This window comes from Rhinolophus ferrumequinum, chromosome 27 (assembly GCF_004115265.2).
Source record: "Rhinolophus ferrumequinum isolate MPI-CBG mRhiFer1 chromosome 27, mRhiFer1_v1.p, whole genome shotgun sequence".
NCBI lineage: Eukaryota > Metazoa > Chordata > Mammalia > Chiroptera > Rhinolophidae > Rhinolophus > Rhinolophus ferrumequinum.
In genome coordinates this window covers 6,437,884-6,455,122 of record NC_046310.1, presented here as the reverse complement: position 1 = coordinate 6,455,122, position 17,239 = coordinate 6,437,884, and the positions used below count along the sequence as shown (strand labels likewise).

Below are 17,239 nucleotides of genomic sequence, written 5' to 3'. Positions count from 1 at the left end.
CTGGCTAGGTCTTAGTTTCAGGAAACACGGTAGAAAGATGGTGTATATACAGAGTGCCAAAAACGTGTATACACATTTTAAGAAAGGAAAAAACTGTGTTCAAATTGTAATACTCATTATATACCTATAACAAAAGATGAATACAAGATCACTTCTATACAATTTTTGGCACTCCCACTGTTTTCTGCTGAATTACCTACAAACTACCCAGATAGTAGAAGAACACTGCGTTGGTCTGGGGGATCGAATATGTATTTCTTATCTGAACTGTCTACTAGTTCTTAAAATGCTTTGGACATGAAAACAAACAGCTGAAGAATCCAGAATATCTGTGTAATGCTTTTGTCAGCAGCTGCATTCTTTTTATTCCTGTCATGAGTTCCTTTCTCTGTGCCCTGAGAAATGACTTCATGACCTCGGCAGGAAAACTGGGCTTGACAGTGCGTTGGTTTAAATGATGGGAAATGTTTGTGAAATATTTAGATAAGAGCTGAGTGATAACGTAACCACACTTTGCAGAAGCATTCATATATTGAAACAAAAATTCAATTTAAATTCAAAGGAAAAAATAGCACTAATTGTATATCTAATGGTACACCATGCATGATATGGGGATTCAGCTTAAATTTCAAACCAAGACATTAAAGTACACTTTGTTTGTATTGAAAGATTTTGCTCTTCACAATATATTTTAGTAATGGTAGTTTCTCTGAGAGGACAAAAAAAAAAGTCTGTTTACACTTGAATGAGTTATTTGATCCATTTGATCCTTTTTTACGAACGCATTACAATTTGTGAATTCTAGAAACGTTATGTTATTGAAATTGGTAAAGTGCTGGAATAACTCGGTTTTCGGTTATTAGATTGTAGAAGGAGAATGGCAAGTTGCTAAGAAACGAGGGTTTACTTCCTCTGATGTGCTTCTAATCATGCCGACTTTCCTGTATGTTTGCCCAAATGTTCTGATATTTAGTTGGGAAATAGTTTCTCTGTTTCTTTTAATGACGATGGTATTTTTAGAAATGGTTTATAAGTATAGGTAACGAATATGCCATCTCCACCTTGCTGTTAACCATAAAAATATAACTGGTTACTAAGTATTCTACCAGGTTGGGTTTTCCCTGAAGGCTATTGAAAGGGACTTTCAAATGTTTCCATTTAAAAAAATCTTGGTGAATTTTCCCCAGGTTCTAACAAGCTATATCAAAATAGAACTCATTTCATGGAAAAAAGGAATCCCACAGCACTTCTTTTTAATAACTGTTCAGCTACAAAATTTTATTGGTATCTCTTTATGTTCCCGCTAGAGGATGTAATGCACAAAAGCATTGCCACGGAACATATAAAATTACAAATGAAATTTATTGTAAAAAGTAGAATGTCTTCTAGACTGGTGTCAGTATTTATTTCATTCATAAACCAATACTGCAGTATAATATATTCATTGTCAGCAAGTTCATGTGTGTAAATTGCCATCCAATGTTATTGACGGGTATAAGACAGATATTGAAAAGACAATTTAAATTCACTCTTCCAAACATAAACTGTTCCACAAAAGCACTGTAAAAACTCCTCCAAGATTTTGGGTTGTGCTTGACATTAATGGTTAACTACATAATTTGGTCGTGTCATAATCCACTGTGTTTGGCAATTTGGCATTGAAAGCCTGCAGAGCAGATTGGATCCTCACCACCTCACTAGTAGACAGCTTGAGTCTGTGACGAAGCAAGCAAGAGAAGAGATCTAGACGGCGCTGACCAGGTGGGGACAGTTTATTTACACGGTCTCTTATCTCTAGAAGTTGCAAAAGCGCAGAGTCCTGGGATCCCTGAGTGTAGGGGTAGTCCAGCTGCAAAATCAGGTCCCGGATGGCCTCGGGGTCAAAGTGCATGCTGTAGCCAAACACTTGAATGTTGTTGATTTTCATATAACCCAGGTTCCGGGAAGGGTCAATGAACTCCAGAGGTTCGTAGTAGATGCTCTCGTTGCCATGGGGTCCGTTGGACTTGATGCGACTCCTCAGGTAGATGTGCACGGTCTCAAAGAACGTCTTCCACTTGTTCCCCAGGGTCAGGGACCAGTTGTAGCACTGCAGCGGGAGGTCCAGCCTAGTCCGCTCCCAGTCAGGAAAGCTATTCTCACTGACAGGCATGAACCAGCTCTCGGAGTGGCTGCCCCCGAAGGGGTTCACGTACACGGCCAGCACGGGCTCCAGGGTGCTGTTTTTCGTTAAGCAAATCTGTAAAGAGAGGCCCAAGATCATATGGACCAGACTGGACTTGTACTTGTTACTTTTCAGGGTGAGCAGCATCCGCTTCCGCCAGGACGGGTCGAACCAGCTGTTGAGGCGCATGTCGTTGCTGATGAAAATGGCGTGGACTTCTATGCGCCGGTCCGTTTTCTGCAGCAGGTATTTCATCTCCAGGTCCTGCAGGTCGGTCTCGAAGCCGATGTAGTGATCCGTAGACTCGGCCACCTCGGGCTTGCAGAGCCCCTGACTCAGCATGTAGCCCGCGTTGCACGCGCCACAGCGGGTGCGGTTGTCGGGGGCGCAGGTGAGGCAGGCGGCCGCGTCGCCCACCGTGCAGGGCAGGGACGCCGTGCAGACCACCTGGTCGTTGGGACACGTGCACGAGTGCGTCTCTTCGGAAAAGCTGCCCAGGAGGCCGTTCTCATTGCAGTAGAGAAAAGACTGGATGCGTGTGAGCCAGTAGGTGGAGGTTCTAGGAAGAAACAGAACAAAAGGAATTTGTATTAATAATACAAGGACATTTTGGGGGGCTTTGCAATGAAGTTAACCTTAGGTCTGAAAGCTTCACTATCGTTTCTTTAGGTCATCTCCTGTCAGTTATTTTGCTGAGATAAAAGATCCATATCATTCATGATGAAAACGGCTTTAGAAATATGTATCTATTGAATGTACTTTTTTTCCCTTCATCACTGCACAAGATTAGGCGTAGATAGAAATACTTGATTTGAACTGGAATACTGCATGGGAATTCCGTCAGAAGAGAGGGCATGTCATGTCACTAGTGTACTTGGAAGCTGTAAATATACAGAGGGTGCCAACAAAATGTATATACATTTTAAGAGAGGAAAACGGTATTAAAATCGTAATACTCGATATATACCAATAACAAGATAAATACAAGTCACGTTTGACTTCTGAAATTACAGGAGGTGCTCAAAGTGGTGACCATCAGCGTGATATTAATAGTTTTTTTTTTTTCCTTTCTTAAAATGTGTGTATATTGTTTTGGCACCTTCTGAATAATATCCAACAAGAAACAAAAGTGGTCTTGTCATAAAAAAATCTAAAAGAGAATTAGAGCATATAAATGGCAATGTTCATTCATCCACCCTTCGGTTCTTAGAGCACTAATGCTGCAGGAAGCCTAAATAGAAAATAAAATAAAAATGAAAGAAAAATAAACAACTCTAAATTGTCAATCAATGTATTTAAATCCTAGGATTTTATCAACATTGAGAGAACAAGCACCCACTGAGAAGGAAAATATCAAAACAGGTTTGATTTTATTCTTACAGGCTGCTCAAGAAAATTGTTGAAAATACCTTGTTAAAACCAACTACAAGTTCTTTTAATAAGAGTTAAGTGTGTTAGTTTCCTGTGTTTGATTTGAATCATTAGCATTTTTTTAATAGCCAGAAATCAGGCTAATCGTAATGCAAATGTAAGCTCTGACTATTCACGTTTTCCCACATTATTCAAACTCTTTTTGGTGTGTTTAAAAATGTTGGTAAAATAACAAAGGAAAAGTGTGTGCCTGTGCATTCAGGTAATTGGTTTTTTGTTTGTTTGTTTTTATTGTGGAAGGGGAACAGGCTTTTATTGGGCAACAGTGTGTACTTCCAGGACTTTTTTCCAAGTCAAGTTGTTGTCCTTTCAGTCTTAGTTGTGGAGGGCACAGCTCAGCTCTAGGTCCAGTTGTCATTGTTAGTTGCAGGGTGCGCAGCCCACCATCCCTTGGGGGAGTTGAGGAGTTGAGCCAGCAACCTTGTGGCTGAGAGCCTGTTCTCCAACCAACTGAGCCATCTGGCATTGGCCCCTGTGGGAATCGAACGGGCAGCCTTCGCTGTTAGGAGCACGGAGCTCCAACCACCTGAGCCACTGGGCTGGCCCGCTGGTTTGTTTTTGAAAACCTCTGAACCTATTTTCTGACTTAAATATTAATTCTATCTAACTTACTTGATACTATATGCCTGGAAATTTGAAGGTTGTCAACGCAACACAATGCTTCCTGGCAGTACCAAGATGTAGCAACTTAATTTTCTTTTAATTTTTCAGAGTCTTGCACATTATCTTCTATTGAAATGGAAAAGAATTATTTATTCTTGAAATGGGATTTTGACAACAGACGATATATTTTCCGTAGCGAATATACTGAGTTTCTTTGTAGGACAGGTACTTATGTGGCTCAGTTATCTACTATTGGATCTGAACTTAGATTGCGATGTGACAGAGGGCAGTTAAAATATCCAAGATGTTTTCAAAGACAAAGGTGAGACAAGGCCTGTGTCTTACAACTATTTTTTGATTGTTTTTTAGTCATATTGTTAGTCAACAGTCATGTTGTAAATTTCAGAAATATTAGGTTCTACATTTCTACTTTATGATAACTGTAAAGGAAAAAAGTAATAATTTTCTTTTTCTTTTGGTTTCTTTTTTTAACAAAGCTCCTAGAAGTATTAAGTAATTGAGGATAGTTTCTGAGTTATCCAAACTGAAAGCATTGTATGTTAATTGATATTTGCAACATTTTGGCAATTTGATAAATAAATGTATTTATATGTGCAATATTTAAATGTGAAAAAATTACTCATGTTTTCAGAGGTAGAGAAAGTCACATTTTTTTCCCATTTCCCAGTACAGGTTCATGTATAGATACTAAAGATTGGAAACACAGTTGTATAAATGTTTCAACTGATAGGATTAATGATTAAAATTATGGTCTTTATTATAAGGAACACATTTCTATATAAAATTTGGACTCCTTATTGAAGGGTTTCCTCATACGACAAACATATATTTTATACTTGTTGAAGAATGGAAAATGATCTTTTGGTTTTTTTTTTTTTTTTAGAAAAACATTAAAATAATGCAACAAAACGATGGGTGTAAAACTTTATATTTCATTTTTAACTGTGGTAAAAATCAGAATATAAAACTTTCATATGCTATTTAAATGTCTTAGTGTATTTTTGATTTGTAAAAAGAAATAACTTAGAAAAACTGTAAAAAAAAAAAGTGTTAATGTAGTAAATGACATTGCGTTTATAAAAGGGACTTCTGGTATAATTTTACAAGTGTGTTTTCATGCTAAACCAATGACTAATTTCATGAAATATGGATAGGAATGAGGGTAATAAATACTTGACCAGGAGTGATGTTTATTTTAAAAATCTCTCTCTCTCTTTTTCTCTTACCCCTCTCTCAGCCTTTCTTACCAAGGATGCTGTCTTATCAAGAACCCGTGAGGACATAAAATGAATGGCAGAAAGAAGATTCATATTTCAACACATAAAATCCTTTAGGAAACATAATTTTTAGAAGGAAAATGTTGAATTAAAAACTTATAAGTTTTCACTTGCTTGAAGATTTGAACCTAAATTGTTTATAATGAATATTTTCTGTATCTGTAAATAAAAGGCAGAACATACCATTTCTAGTATGGATGATTTCACATGTAACCTATCTGTAAATAAAAGCCAGAACATATCCTTTCATTTCTAGTTTGGATGATTTCACATATAAATTGTATTCTTCAGTCTGTTTCATTTCTAGGTTTGTTTCATTTCTGGCTTCGTTTCTAGCTTCATTTCATTTCTAGTTTCATTTCTAGGTTCATTTCTAGCTTCATTTCTAGCTTTCATTTCTGGTTTCATTTCTAGGTTCGTTTCATTTCTAGTTTCTAGCTTCATTTCTAAGGTTCGTTTCATTTCTAGTTTCATTTCTAGGTTCGTTTCATTTCTAGCTTCATTTCTAGGTTCGTTTCATTTCTAGTTTCTAGCTTCATTTCTAAGGTTCGTTTCATTTCTAGTTTCATTTCTAGGTTCGTTTCATTTCTAGCTTCATTTCTAGGTTCGTTTCATTTCTAGTTTCTAGCTTCATTTCTAAGGTTCGTTTCATTTCTAGTTTCATTTCTAGGTTCGTTTCATTTCTAGCTTCATTTCTAGGTTCGTTTCATTTCTAGTTTCTAGCTTCATTTCTAGGTTCTTTCATTTCTAGTTTCTAGGTTCGTTTCATTTCTAGTTTCTAGCTTCATTTCTAAGGTTCGTTTCATTTCTAGTTTCTAGCTTCATTTCTAGGTTCTTTCATTTCTAGTTTCTAGCTTCATTTCTAAGGTTCGTTTCATTTCTAGTTTCATTTCTAGGTTCGTTTCATTTCTAGCTTCATTTCTAGGTTCGTTTCATTTCTAGTTTCTAGCTTCATTTCTAAGGTTCGTTTCATTTCTAGTTTCATTTCTAGGTTCGTTTCATTTCTAGCTTCATTTCTAGGTTCGTTTCATTTCTAGTTTCTAGCTTCATTTCTAGGTTCTTTCATTTCTAGTTTCTAGGTTCGTTTCATTTCTAGTTTCTAGCTTCATTTCTAAGGTTCGTTTCATTTCTAGTTTCTAGCTTCATTTCTAGGTTCTTTCATTTCTAGTTTCTAGCTTCATTTCTAAGGTTCGTTTCATTTCTAGCTTCATTTCTAGGTTCGTTTCATTTCTAGTTTCTAGCTTCATTTCTAAGGTTCGTTTCATTTCTAGTTTCTAGCTTCATTTCTAGGTTCGTTTCATTTCTAGTTTCTAGCTTCATTTCTAAGGTTCGTTTCATTTCTAGTTTCATTTCTAGGTTCGTTTCATTTCTAGCTTCATTTCTAGGTTCGTTTCATTTCTAGTTTCTAGCTTCATTTCTAAGGTTCTTTCATTTCTAGTTTCTAGCTTCATTTCTAGGTTCTTTCATTTCTAGTTTCTAGCTTCATTTCTAGGTTCGTTTCATTTCTAGTTTCTAGCTTCATTTCTAAGGTTCGTTTCATTTCTAGTTTCTAGCTTCATTTCTAGGTTCTTTCATTTCTAGTTTCTAGCTTCATTTCTAGGTTCGTTTCATTTCTAGTTTCTAGCTTCATTTCTAAGGTTCGTTTCATTTCTAGCTTCATTTCTAGGTTCGTTTCATTTCTAGTTTCTAGCTTCATTTCTAAGGTTCGTTTCATTTCTAGTTTCATTTCTAGGTTCGTTTCATTTCTAGCTTCATTTCTAGGTTCGTTTCATTTCTAGTTTCTAGCTTCATTTCTAGGTTCGTTTCATTTCTAGTTTCTAGCTTCATTTCTAAGGTTCTTTCATTTCTAGTTTCTAGCTTCATTTCTAGGTTCTTTCATTTCTAGTTTCTAGCTTCATTTCTAAGGTTCGTTTCATTTCTAGTTTCATTTCTAGGTTCGTTTCATTTCTAGCTTCATTTCTAGGTTCTTTCATTTCTAGCTTCATTTCTAGTTTCTAGCTTCATTTCTAGGTTCTTTCATTTCTAGTTTCTAGCTTCATTTCTAAGGTTCGTTTCATTTCTAGTTTCTAGCTTCATTTCTAGGTTCGTTTCATTTCTAGTTTCTAGCTTCATTTCTAAGGTTCTTTCATTTCTAGTTTCTAGCTTCATTTCTAGGTTCTTTCATTTCTAGTTTCTAGCTTCATTTCTAAGGTTCGTTTCATTTCTAGTTTCATTTCTAGGTTCGTTTCATTTCTAGCTTCATTTCTAGGTTCTTTCATTTCTAGCTTCATTTCTAGTTTCTAGCTTCATTTCTAGGTTCTTTCATTTCTAGTTTCTAGGTTCGTTTCATTTCTAGTTTCTAGCTTCATTTCTAGGTTCTTTCATTTCTAGTTTCTAGCTTCATTTCTAGGTTCTTTCATTTCTAGTTTCTAGCTTCATTTCTAAGGTTCTTTCATTTCTAGTTTCTAGCTTCATTTCTAGGTTCTTTCATTTCTAGTTTCTAGCTTCATTTCTAAGGTTCGTTTCATTTCTAGTTTCATTTCTAGGTTCGTTTCATTTCTAGCTTCATTTCTAGGTTCTTTCATTTCTAGCTTCATTTCTAGTTTCTAGCTTCATTTCTAGGTTCTTTCATTTCTAGTTTCTAGGTTCGTTTCATTTCTAGTTTCTAGCTTCATTTCTAGGTTCTTTCATTTCTAGTTTCTAGCTTCATTTCTAAGGTTCGTTTCATTTCTAGTTTCTAGCTTCATTTCTAGGTTCGTTTCATTTCTAGTTTCTAGCTTCATTTCTAGGTTCGTTTCATTTCTAGTTTCATTTCTAGGTTCGTTTCATTTCTAGCTTCATTTCTAGGTTCTTTCATTTCTAGCTTCATTTCTAGTTTCTAGCTTCATTTCTAGGTTCTTTCATTTCTAGTTTCATTTCTAGGTTCGTTTCATTTCTAGCTTCATTTCTAGGTTCTTTCATTTCTAGCTTCATTTCTAGTTTCTAGCTTCATTTCTAGGTTGGATGATTTCACACATGATTTCACACATGTGCTGCATGTCTTCCATCGGGGTTGGGTAATAACAACAAAACAGTGTGTTTGTGTTTTTCCCAGGACATCAGCTGCAAGTTATCCTACATCAGCTGCATGTTATCCTTTCAACCTTAATTAAGTCGCGGTTAGTTTCAGAGGGGCCTACTATCCCATCTTGGTGGCTTTGAGAGCAAATGCTCCAACTGGTGACCACCAGGCCGCGCAGGAGCAGGAGGGGAGCCACCCGGGAGCCCAGGAACTGGGCCACCCCGGGCCCGGGCAGCTCAGCCAGGGAAGGTGCCGTGTTCAATTTTAGTCGCAGGGGGCACACACAATACAAACCATCCCCCTGCTGCATTGAACCCGGCATCCTTGTGGTTAGAGCCCGTGCTCTAACCACTTGAGCCACCGGGAGCTCAGCTACAGCTCAGCTCAAGGTGCTGTGTTCAACCTTAGTCACAGGGGGCGCGGCACACAAACCAGCCCCTGCGGGAGTTGAACCGGCAACCTTGTGGTTGAGAGCTCGCGCTCTAACCAACTGAGCCACCCGGCCGCTTGGAAGCTCACAGGTCAAGATGTGATGTTCAATCTTAGATGCAGGGGGCGCCGTACAAAAACCACCACACACAAAAACCACACCCTGTGGGAGTTGAACCGGCAACCCTGTGGTTGAGAGCTCACACTCTAACCAACTGAGCCACCGGGGAGCTCAGCAACAGCTCACCTCAAAGTGCTGTGTTCAATCTTAGTTGCAGCCAAATGAGCCCTCCGACTGCCTGGGAGTCAGTATCAGCAGCTCAGCTGCAGCTCGTCTTCATTCTAGTTGTGGAGGGCGCAGCTCACTGGCCTTTGTGGAAAGCGAACCAGCAGCGCTGTTGCCCAGAGCTTGGGCTCTCACCAACTGAGCCACCTGTCCACCCCTCCATTATTTTTAATTCAATCTTTCCATCAATATTAAAAAATAACAAACACACGAGGGATACGAAATCTACATTATATTAGAGGATTGACTATTTGGAAGTCACTGATTGAAATTAGATGCTTTAGCAATTTTTAAAAAGAGGGGAAGAATAAAGAATATTTTGCAACTTCTGCTTCTGTACTGTCAGAACCCAGAAGTAGCAAGAGAGTTAAAAATGAAACGTTTATTTTTTTTTTTAAAGCTTGAACATAGTACCTTGAGCTGAGCTGCTGCTGAGCTCCTGGGTGGCTCAGTTGGTTGGAGCGCGGGCTCTCAACCACAAGGTTGCCGGTTCGACTCCCACAAGGCATGATGGGCTGTGCCCCCTGCAACTAACAATGGCAACTGGACCTGGTGCTGAGCTGTGCCCTCCACAACTAAGACTGAAAGGACAACAACTTGACTTGGAAAAGTCCTGGAAGTACACACTGTTCCCCAATAAAATCCTGTTCCCCTTTGCCAATAAAAACTCTTTAAAAAAAAAAAAAACAAGGAAAAGGGGATCAAATATATGGTGATGGAAGGAGAACTGACTCTGGGTGGTGAAATCAATGTGATATATAGATGATGTAATATAGAAATATACACTTGAAATCTATGTAACTTAACTAACCATTGTCACCCTAATAAATGTAATTTAAAAAAATTATATATATATGTGTGTGTGTGTATACACAAAGAAAGATAGACTGAAACAAACAAGAATTTGTATATGCTGAGCACTGGTAAAATACAGATATTAATCTGTAAATAATCAATAAAAACAATTTATTAAGGTACTCAGAACTGTGCAGTAATATATAGATCCCTGCCCGTCTTCCCCTCGCAATATAACTAAGCTCTCCAGTTTCCCCAAATTAATTGAATAAGCCCTTTATTCATACTTACAACATTTACTTAGTTTTCTTCATAGTGCCTTTTTCCACTTAAAATATATTCTCGTGTACTTACTTGTTTATACTCCATTTCTCCCATTAAATATAGCATCCAGCTTGTCAGAATCCTGTATGTTTTGTTTATAGCTATAGATCCAGTGCCTAGTAGAATGCCCAGAGATAACAGCCCTTTAATATTTACTGAATGTTGAATTAAATGAATACATGAATTAAAGGAACATTTAATCAATAATTGTGTAAGTGAAATGTAAAGTCCTAAACTACACATTTACAACAGTTGTGAAGACCTAAGTCCCAACTTCCTTTCTCGCGCCCTCTCTCCCCCATTTCTCTCCCTCTTTCTTTCTGCAGTTCTACTTATGTCTACCTAATAAAGAATCTAAAATATATCATATCTGGATTGAAAATCACATTTTCTTCCCTGAAACTGAAGCATCCATTCCCTGAACCAATTCATTTCTCAACGTAAGCTCTTATCATGTTTTCATATCATAAAGAGACAGAAACAATGAAATAAATAGACCTAAGGCGAAAGGCAGATCTCACGAAACTAGGGCGCTCTACAGAAAGAATCATTTGGACGCTTTACAAAAGCAATGGCTTTTCCAGCTTTCAGTATTTTCCCATCCTTTGCACGTCCCTGCAGATGCCTTTCTGAAGGAATGTGTTTTGGCTTCGTGCATTTCAGCTTGCCGTGGATGAATTTTGCTAACCGTGCTCTGTCAAAGCCCCGTCCCCTGGGATGGAAGAGCTAGAACATGGATTTCCTCCCTGGCTGCTGCTTAGTCTTCCTTCCCTACTACCTTTCTACCTGTCAACTATTTTACTGTATTTCTCAAGGAGGGAATCGATTTTTCAAGGAAAAAGAAATTCAAGAATCGTCCTTTTCTTTACTCCTGGTAAAATCTTTGGCGAAGGCAGCAAAGTAGAAGATGGAACACATTTCCCAATGGTATACAGATTTTCCCTCTACCCAAAAGACCATGAAGTTTTTTGTTTTTTTAATTTTATTTTGAAACTTTAAAAAACAAATATCTTCAATCTCTTTTTGGGAGCCAAGCCATCAACTTTGAGTCTAGTTTCAGTCATCTCATAAAATATAGGTTGTTGAAAAAGAAAAGTACAATTGCAGGAAAAGCACTTAAAAAGTGCCTGCACAAAATAAGTGGGAAATAAATGGAAATATTTATGCCGAGTTATTATTATCGTTATTACTCCTGTTATCCTTTAGAGAAATATCATTCCATACAGTTTATTACACATGCTTTCTCCTCCACAGAATGGAAAATTTCATTTTATCTTCAACAATTCCTGCCTGACATGCATATTACACTGTATGTCTACATTTCACCTTTATCAAAATACATGTAGTTACTGACAGCACTATCAAGACTACATCTAAAAGTACACATATGGGCGCTTAGTGATTCTTTTGAAACTCAAAAACCAGCCAAAATAATATCACTAAGATCCAGGTCCTATATTCTGACGTGTAACAGTTTACATTGAGGCATTAGAACATATGTGAATACAAAACCAATGACCTCTTCTCTTGGTTAAATCCCCTCTGAGCACTAATAATCTTATTTCAATGGTCCCTTATCCATCCCGCCTTCTAATCTTTTATTGCTCTCCAAATCTGTGTCATGTGGCCCTGAATTTTAAAATCTAAACAATATAATTTCAGTATCTTTTCGAAGTTGAATTATTTTTTTTGATAGGCATTTCATTTCAGCCGTCATACATTTGTTCTTCTGGGACCCTAATACTTTAAACTAAGTATGAATTTGGGACTGAGGACCCACAGCCATTTAAGAAGTCCTACACTGATTATCAGCTCAGTCAGAGAGAGAGAATACCAAATGATATTCTGTCACTCGCTCCCCTGCAGTTGCACTGCTCTGGCCTTCTCCGCCTTGGCCATGTGGCCTGGGGCTCACGAGGTACTCCTGACACACAACAGTGTCACTCATGGAGATAATTTCACATGCTGAGAAAAAGAACGTCCTTGTCAAAGTTTCCTAGGCTATGAGTTGCCTAATGGTGCGTGTGTACACACACACACACACACACACACACACACACACACACACCACATGTGCATGTAGGTACACATCTATAGACCTACCAAAACATACATGCATTCTAATTTATGAACTTGAATTTACTGCCAATAATTTTAGCTTGCATAAGGACAATACAAAAGTGAGTGACGCAGTTGAAGAGATATGTCCTATTCTAAAGAAAGTATTTGTTGATGGGAGCATTCGTTGAGGGGTTATTGTGTACACAGTGTTTTTTCGGGTATTATATCATTTAGTCTTCATAATTCTAACTACTCCCTGAGTAAGGACCCTTGTTACTACAATTTCTAGATAAGGGTGTGCGTGAGTTGTGCAAAGCTTAAATACCTAGACATTTTTCAAGGTCAAACATCGAGTCAGTGATAGAACTGAAATTTAATCCCTGGTCTTCCTTACGCTTTTTTGGACATCACACCAAAAGCACAAGCAACAAAGGCAAAAATCAATGTTAATTGGGACTACATCAGGCCTAAAACCTTCAGTCTAATTTGTAATTCATTTGGTTGAGTGGTGTACACAGAACACTGCTTACTTCCGAAACATTCTGTCCACATCTATGCTGCATCATGGGTTAAGAAATTTCAACAGATCTGTCTTTCTTCTACTTAGGATATAAAATATGAAAAAAAAACAGGTCAACATTCAGGGTATGAAACGTGAACCACACAAAGATGACCACACTACTTTACTGAGAGCAACGAGAAGATATCACCACCCGTTCGGAAAAAAAAAAAAAAAAATTCCCAAACAGAATCCGTAATTAATTTTCCTCCATAGATCACCAACAGTAGAAATATTTTTCCCATCGAATCACATTAGATGTTAAGTTAAAAGGCTTTAAAAGTGCTTATACGTGCATGTTCTGGCTAAGGGGTTACTATTAGTGGGGAATATTGACACAAACGCAATTATTTTGCACATACAGGCAAATTAGGCCTCCCCAATGTGCTTTCCTAACGTCCTGGTTTACACCCACCATAATATGTGTATCTGGTACACCAAGCCATTATCAATCATCTGTATCTCTCATGACATTATACATGTGGTGAAGGAAGAAATATGTTTCCTTTACCATGTTATTATCATAACATCCCTAAGCCAGTTTACAGCGCTTGCGTGTAAATTCCCCCATTACTATCTCCTAAGCCTCTATTGGTCTTAAAATATAGGCATTCTGATTCCAAATCTGAAAACCGAAACAATATAATTTAGGATTTTTAAAAAATAAAATATTTATGAAGATACCATTTCATTTCATACTTCACAGGTCTGTTTCTCTCTGACCCTAATATTTCAAACTAAGTATAAACTGGACGTCGATTCATAAATTAATGAAAAACAAAGAAACGAAGCTGGAAAAGCAAATTTAAGACTAAATTTAAAATGTCCTTATTATTTTTTTTCTTTCCGGTCTTTTTCTACACCAAGCTAAGTATCTTCCCACCCAACCTCTCCAAACAAAATTGCTAAATTATAATTGAAGTATGGACTTCGGTTTGTCGGAAAAGGTCAGAGCACATACTCTTAAAAACTTCTCAACACAAAATGCCAAATAAATACTGAAATAAAGTTTTTAAAAATGTATTTATGATCTGGAAAAAAAACAAAAGTAAACTGCAGAGGCTGAAATCTGTGACCATGAATGTATTCGGATATCAAAATGCAATACTCTTAGGATAGAAAGCCAATCAATTAAATCTCTCTTGCTCTTACTGCATGCTCACTAAGAATTTTTATGCCAACATTTGGATTCCAATATAAGTTTCCTACAGGAGCAAATCTAACTGAACAAATTAGACAAGTATTAGAGGTCATGTAACAGCTAAATCACCAACGAACAATAGGGCATTCTGGGCTATATGTTATTCTTTAGAAAGTTGATTGACTGAACTGTAATCCCCAAACTGGTCTCTTTAAGGTGCTAATGTAATGGAGAATCTAAAGCTTTATAGTTGTTAGAAAGTGGACCATTAGGGGTTGGGGAGAACACCAAGGAAATAGCACCTTGCAGTGGTCCTGTGACCTTCATTTATAAAAAAAAACTCTCTCAAAAGTCCCATGCTCAATGCAGTGGGTTTATATGAACATCACCTAGTGTTGGATATAAAGTCCTAGATTCCAAATCATAAATGTGGTTCGTGGTTATGCCAGAAAATCACCTGAATACAATGGGTGCTTCAGGCCCTTAAAATTTTCACCTTTTATGAGAATAAGCAAATACCGAGGGGTGTGCATATGTGTCAAAAGTTGCAAAATTTGTACAATGACAATTCACATGAATACGTAAATTAATGAAATGTATTAGCTTGGCATGCTAATAGAGCAGTAACCTGTGTCCTCTAACACGGCATTGTTCTTCAGGAAGAACAAGTATATAGGTATTGCAACGGACTGACTGTATCCACTCAGATTTCACAGGTTGAAAGCCTATTTCTCAATGGGACCCTGTTAGGACTTAGGCGTTTGGGAGGTCATTAGGTAATGAAGGTGGAGCCTTCATGAGTGGGATTTCGTGCCCGTACTCAAGGAACCCTAGACAGCGGTCTCACCCTCTGCCCTCCACGTGAGGGCATAGTGAGAAGATGGACCTATGAACCAGGATGCCAGCCCACACCAGACACCAAGTCTTTCGATGCCTGGACCTCACTCTTCTAGCCTCCGAAATGGTGAGAAGCAAAGTTTTGTTGTTTGTGCCATCCAGGTGATAGTATTTTTGTTATAGCAGACTGAATTGACTAAGACACGTATTGTCTCCCCATTTTTCTACCAATTTAATATCACATTGAAGTCTGTAGAAAACAAAACAAGAATGTATGCAGTGACTGTTTAGAAAATAGAAGCAATCCACTACGTCTAGCCTTTTTTGGACTCATTAGTTCCCACGTGAGACAGCAAATGCTGAATGAGCTTAAATGGCCATCCCACATCTATTCAGAAAACAAACAGTAGAGAAAGCACTTTAGTCCTTGGGTTCTCAGGCAGACGTATATAATGTGGAATTTCTTGTTCCTCAGTGCACAAGATGTTTCACTAACCAAAAAATCATCTGATTGGGGAAAAAAATGAGTCACTCTAGATGATATCAGCAGTGATGCAGATCAAATGGGTATTCAAAATGTAATGTTCTTTTACACTTGCTGGGTAAACCACAATACTGATGAGAGCCTCTTATCAACTGGCAGAAAGATAGAAAGAAACGTGTGTCACTTCAAGAAATCCATCTGTTCTGCTGGCAGGGAAATTCCCTAAGTTTATTCATTAGTGTTGCCAGTTTAGACTTACATTAACTTTGGAACAGTAAAATCACTTTCAAATCATTTCAAAATTAGGTTATTATTGTTTGCTTACAGATGTATTTTAAGTTATATTTGCTTTCTTATTCAGTTTTTACCTTTACCATTTTTTAATTTTTTGATGCTAAAATGATTCCTTGGAGGATAAAAGGAAAAAGACACATTATAAGCATGTAATTGCTGAAATCATCATATGAAAAGATTAAGTGATTCTTATTTTTCATGTGTTTACATATGAAACATGAAGTATTCTAATAAAAAATAGTTTGCCCTTGTGAAGTCCTTTGTAATTGGCAAGCCAAGCGTAAAAAAGGCCATTCCGGAGACGGTACATCAGAGCTACAGAATGCAGGCACTGGAGGTCAAAACCACATTCCCTGCCGTCCTCAGGTCTCCTGAGTGATCACACACTTCCTCATGGGCATCATTAAGTAATAATCACAAACACATAAAGAGAAGTTACTACGTACTGGGGAATATTTAAATGGTTCACATGTATTACCACCTGCTTAGTCCTTGCAGGGACTCTGGGAGGTGAGTGCATCATTATCCACACCTGTGGGAGAGGGCACTCAGTGACACAGGGTGCCCCTTACGAAACACTGCCTGTCTGTAGAAATGAGCCAGAGGCCGTGCGCCTCACCGTGCTACCATATCAGCTATGATGTCACTGGCCCAAGAAAGACACACAGAGTGAAAAAAAGTTGAGAAAGAACAGTTTTCTTGGTGATTACAATTTCAGTCTCCTTTTTAAGGTGACAGCTTTCTGCAATGTTTTGGCAGGCCAGATAAGTGTCGCAAAAGCAAAGGTGGGCTACTACACTGTTTGTGGATTAACCAACACAAAGTAAAGTGAGGATGGAACTCATACTGGCATCTTCATGCCATCGTGGCATTTAATAATCTGTGCAGGTTATTAGCCAAGGACACTACTAAGACCTGTATCTCACAGATTATGTTCAAGTCCAGCGGCAGTGAGAATCCCGTGGTATAAGTGGGATTCTGAGGCGAATTTGATCAGGTTGTACCAGAGCCATTCTGTCTAGTCAAGTGAAGAATGGACCCACCTCAGTTTCTATTTGGTCCCATAATGAATAGATTTTTAGGTCACCTACATCTTTCATGAAAAGGTAAAAATTAATAAACAGACACCTCACTTAAAATGGAGTCTGGAGGCTAGACGAGAGGACCCTCTGGACGTGTCACGCAATGCACACTACTGACCCAACAGGAAGCGGCGTACCCTGCATCTTCCACAGGAAGAGACACTACTTTCCTGCCTCAGCAGGAGGAAGAAGAGTTTCCTCCTTGCCCAATAACGACTCAGCCATAGCTCAGTCCCTGAAAAGTCACTGTACTGCGAACTAGTCAATGCTTATTGAAAATAAAACCTGGAGGCATGTAAAAGAAAAGGCCTTTTAAAAAATTAATATATGCTTTTAGCCTTGGGTAGTCATCTTCCTAAAATGGCAATTGGTTTTGAACCAATGTGAAATTAATATTGAGAGTTTATTCTG

At 37.9% G+C, this 17,239-nt stretch overlaps 1 protein-coding gene across 5 annotated transcripts in view; it reads right to left on the bottom strand.

The window, feature by feature from the left end:
* Positions 1–923: 923 nt before the first annotated feature.
* The window catches only part of BRINP3 (BMP/retinoic acid inducible neural specific 3), a 263,548-nt gene continuing 247,232 nt past the window's right edge, over positions 924–17,239 (bottom strand). For 3 of the 5 annotated variants that reach the window (XM_033099868.1, XM_033099869.1, XM_033099867.1), the window contains one exon: positions 1,607–2,723. In XM_033099868.1, coding sequence (XP_032955759.1) covers positions 1,607–2,723 — 1,117 coding nt within the window. Of the gene's footprint in view, positions 2,724–17,239 lie in introns of all 5 variants that reach the window. The other 2 variants (XM_033099866.1, XM_033099870.1) reach the window with 2 other exon arrangements.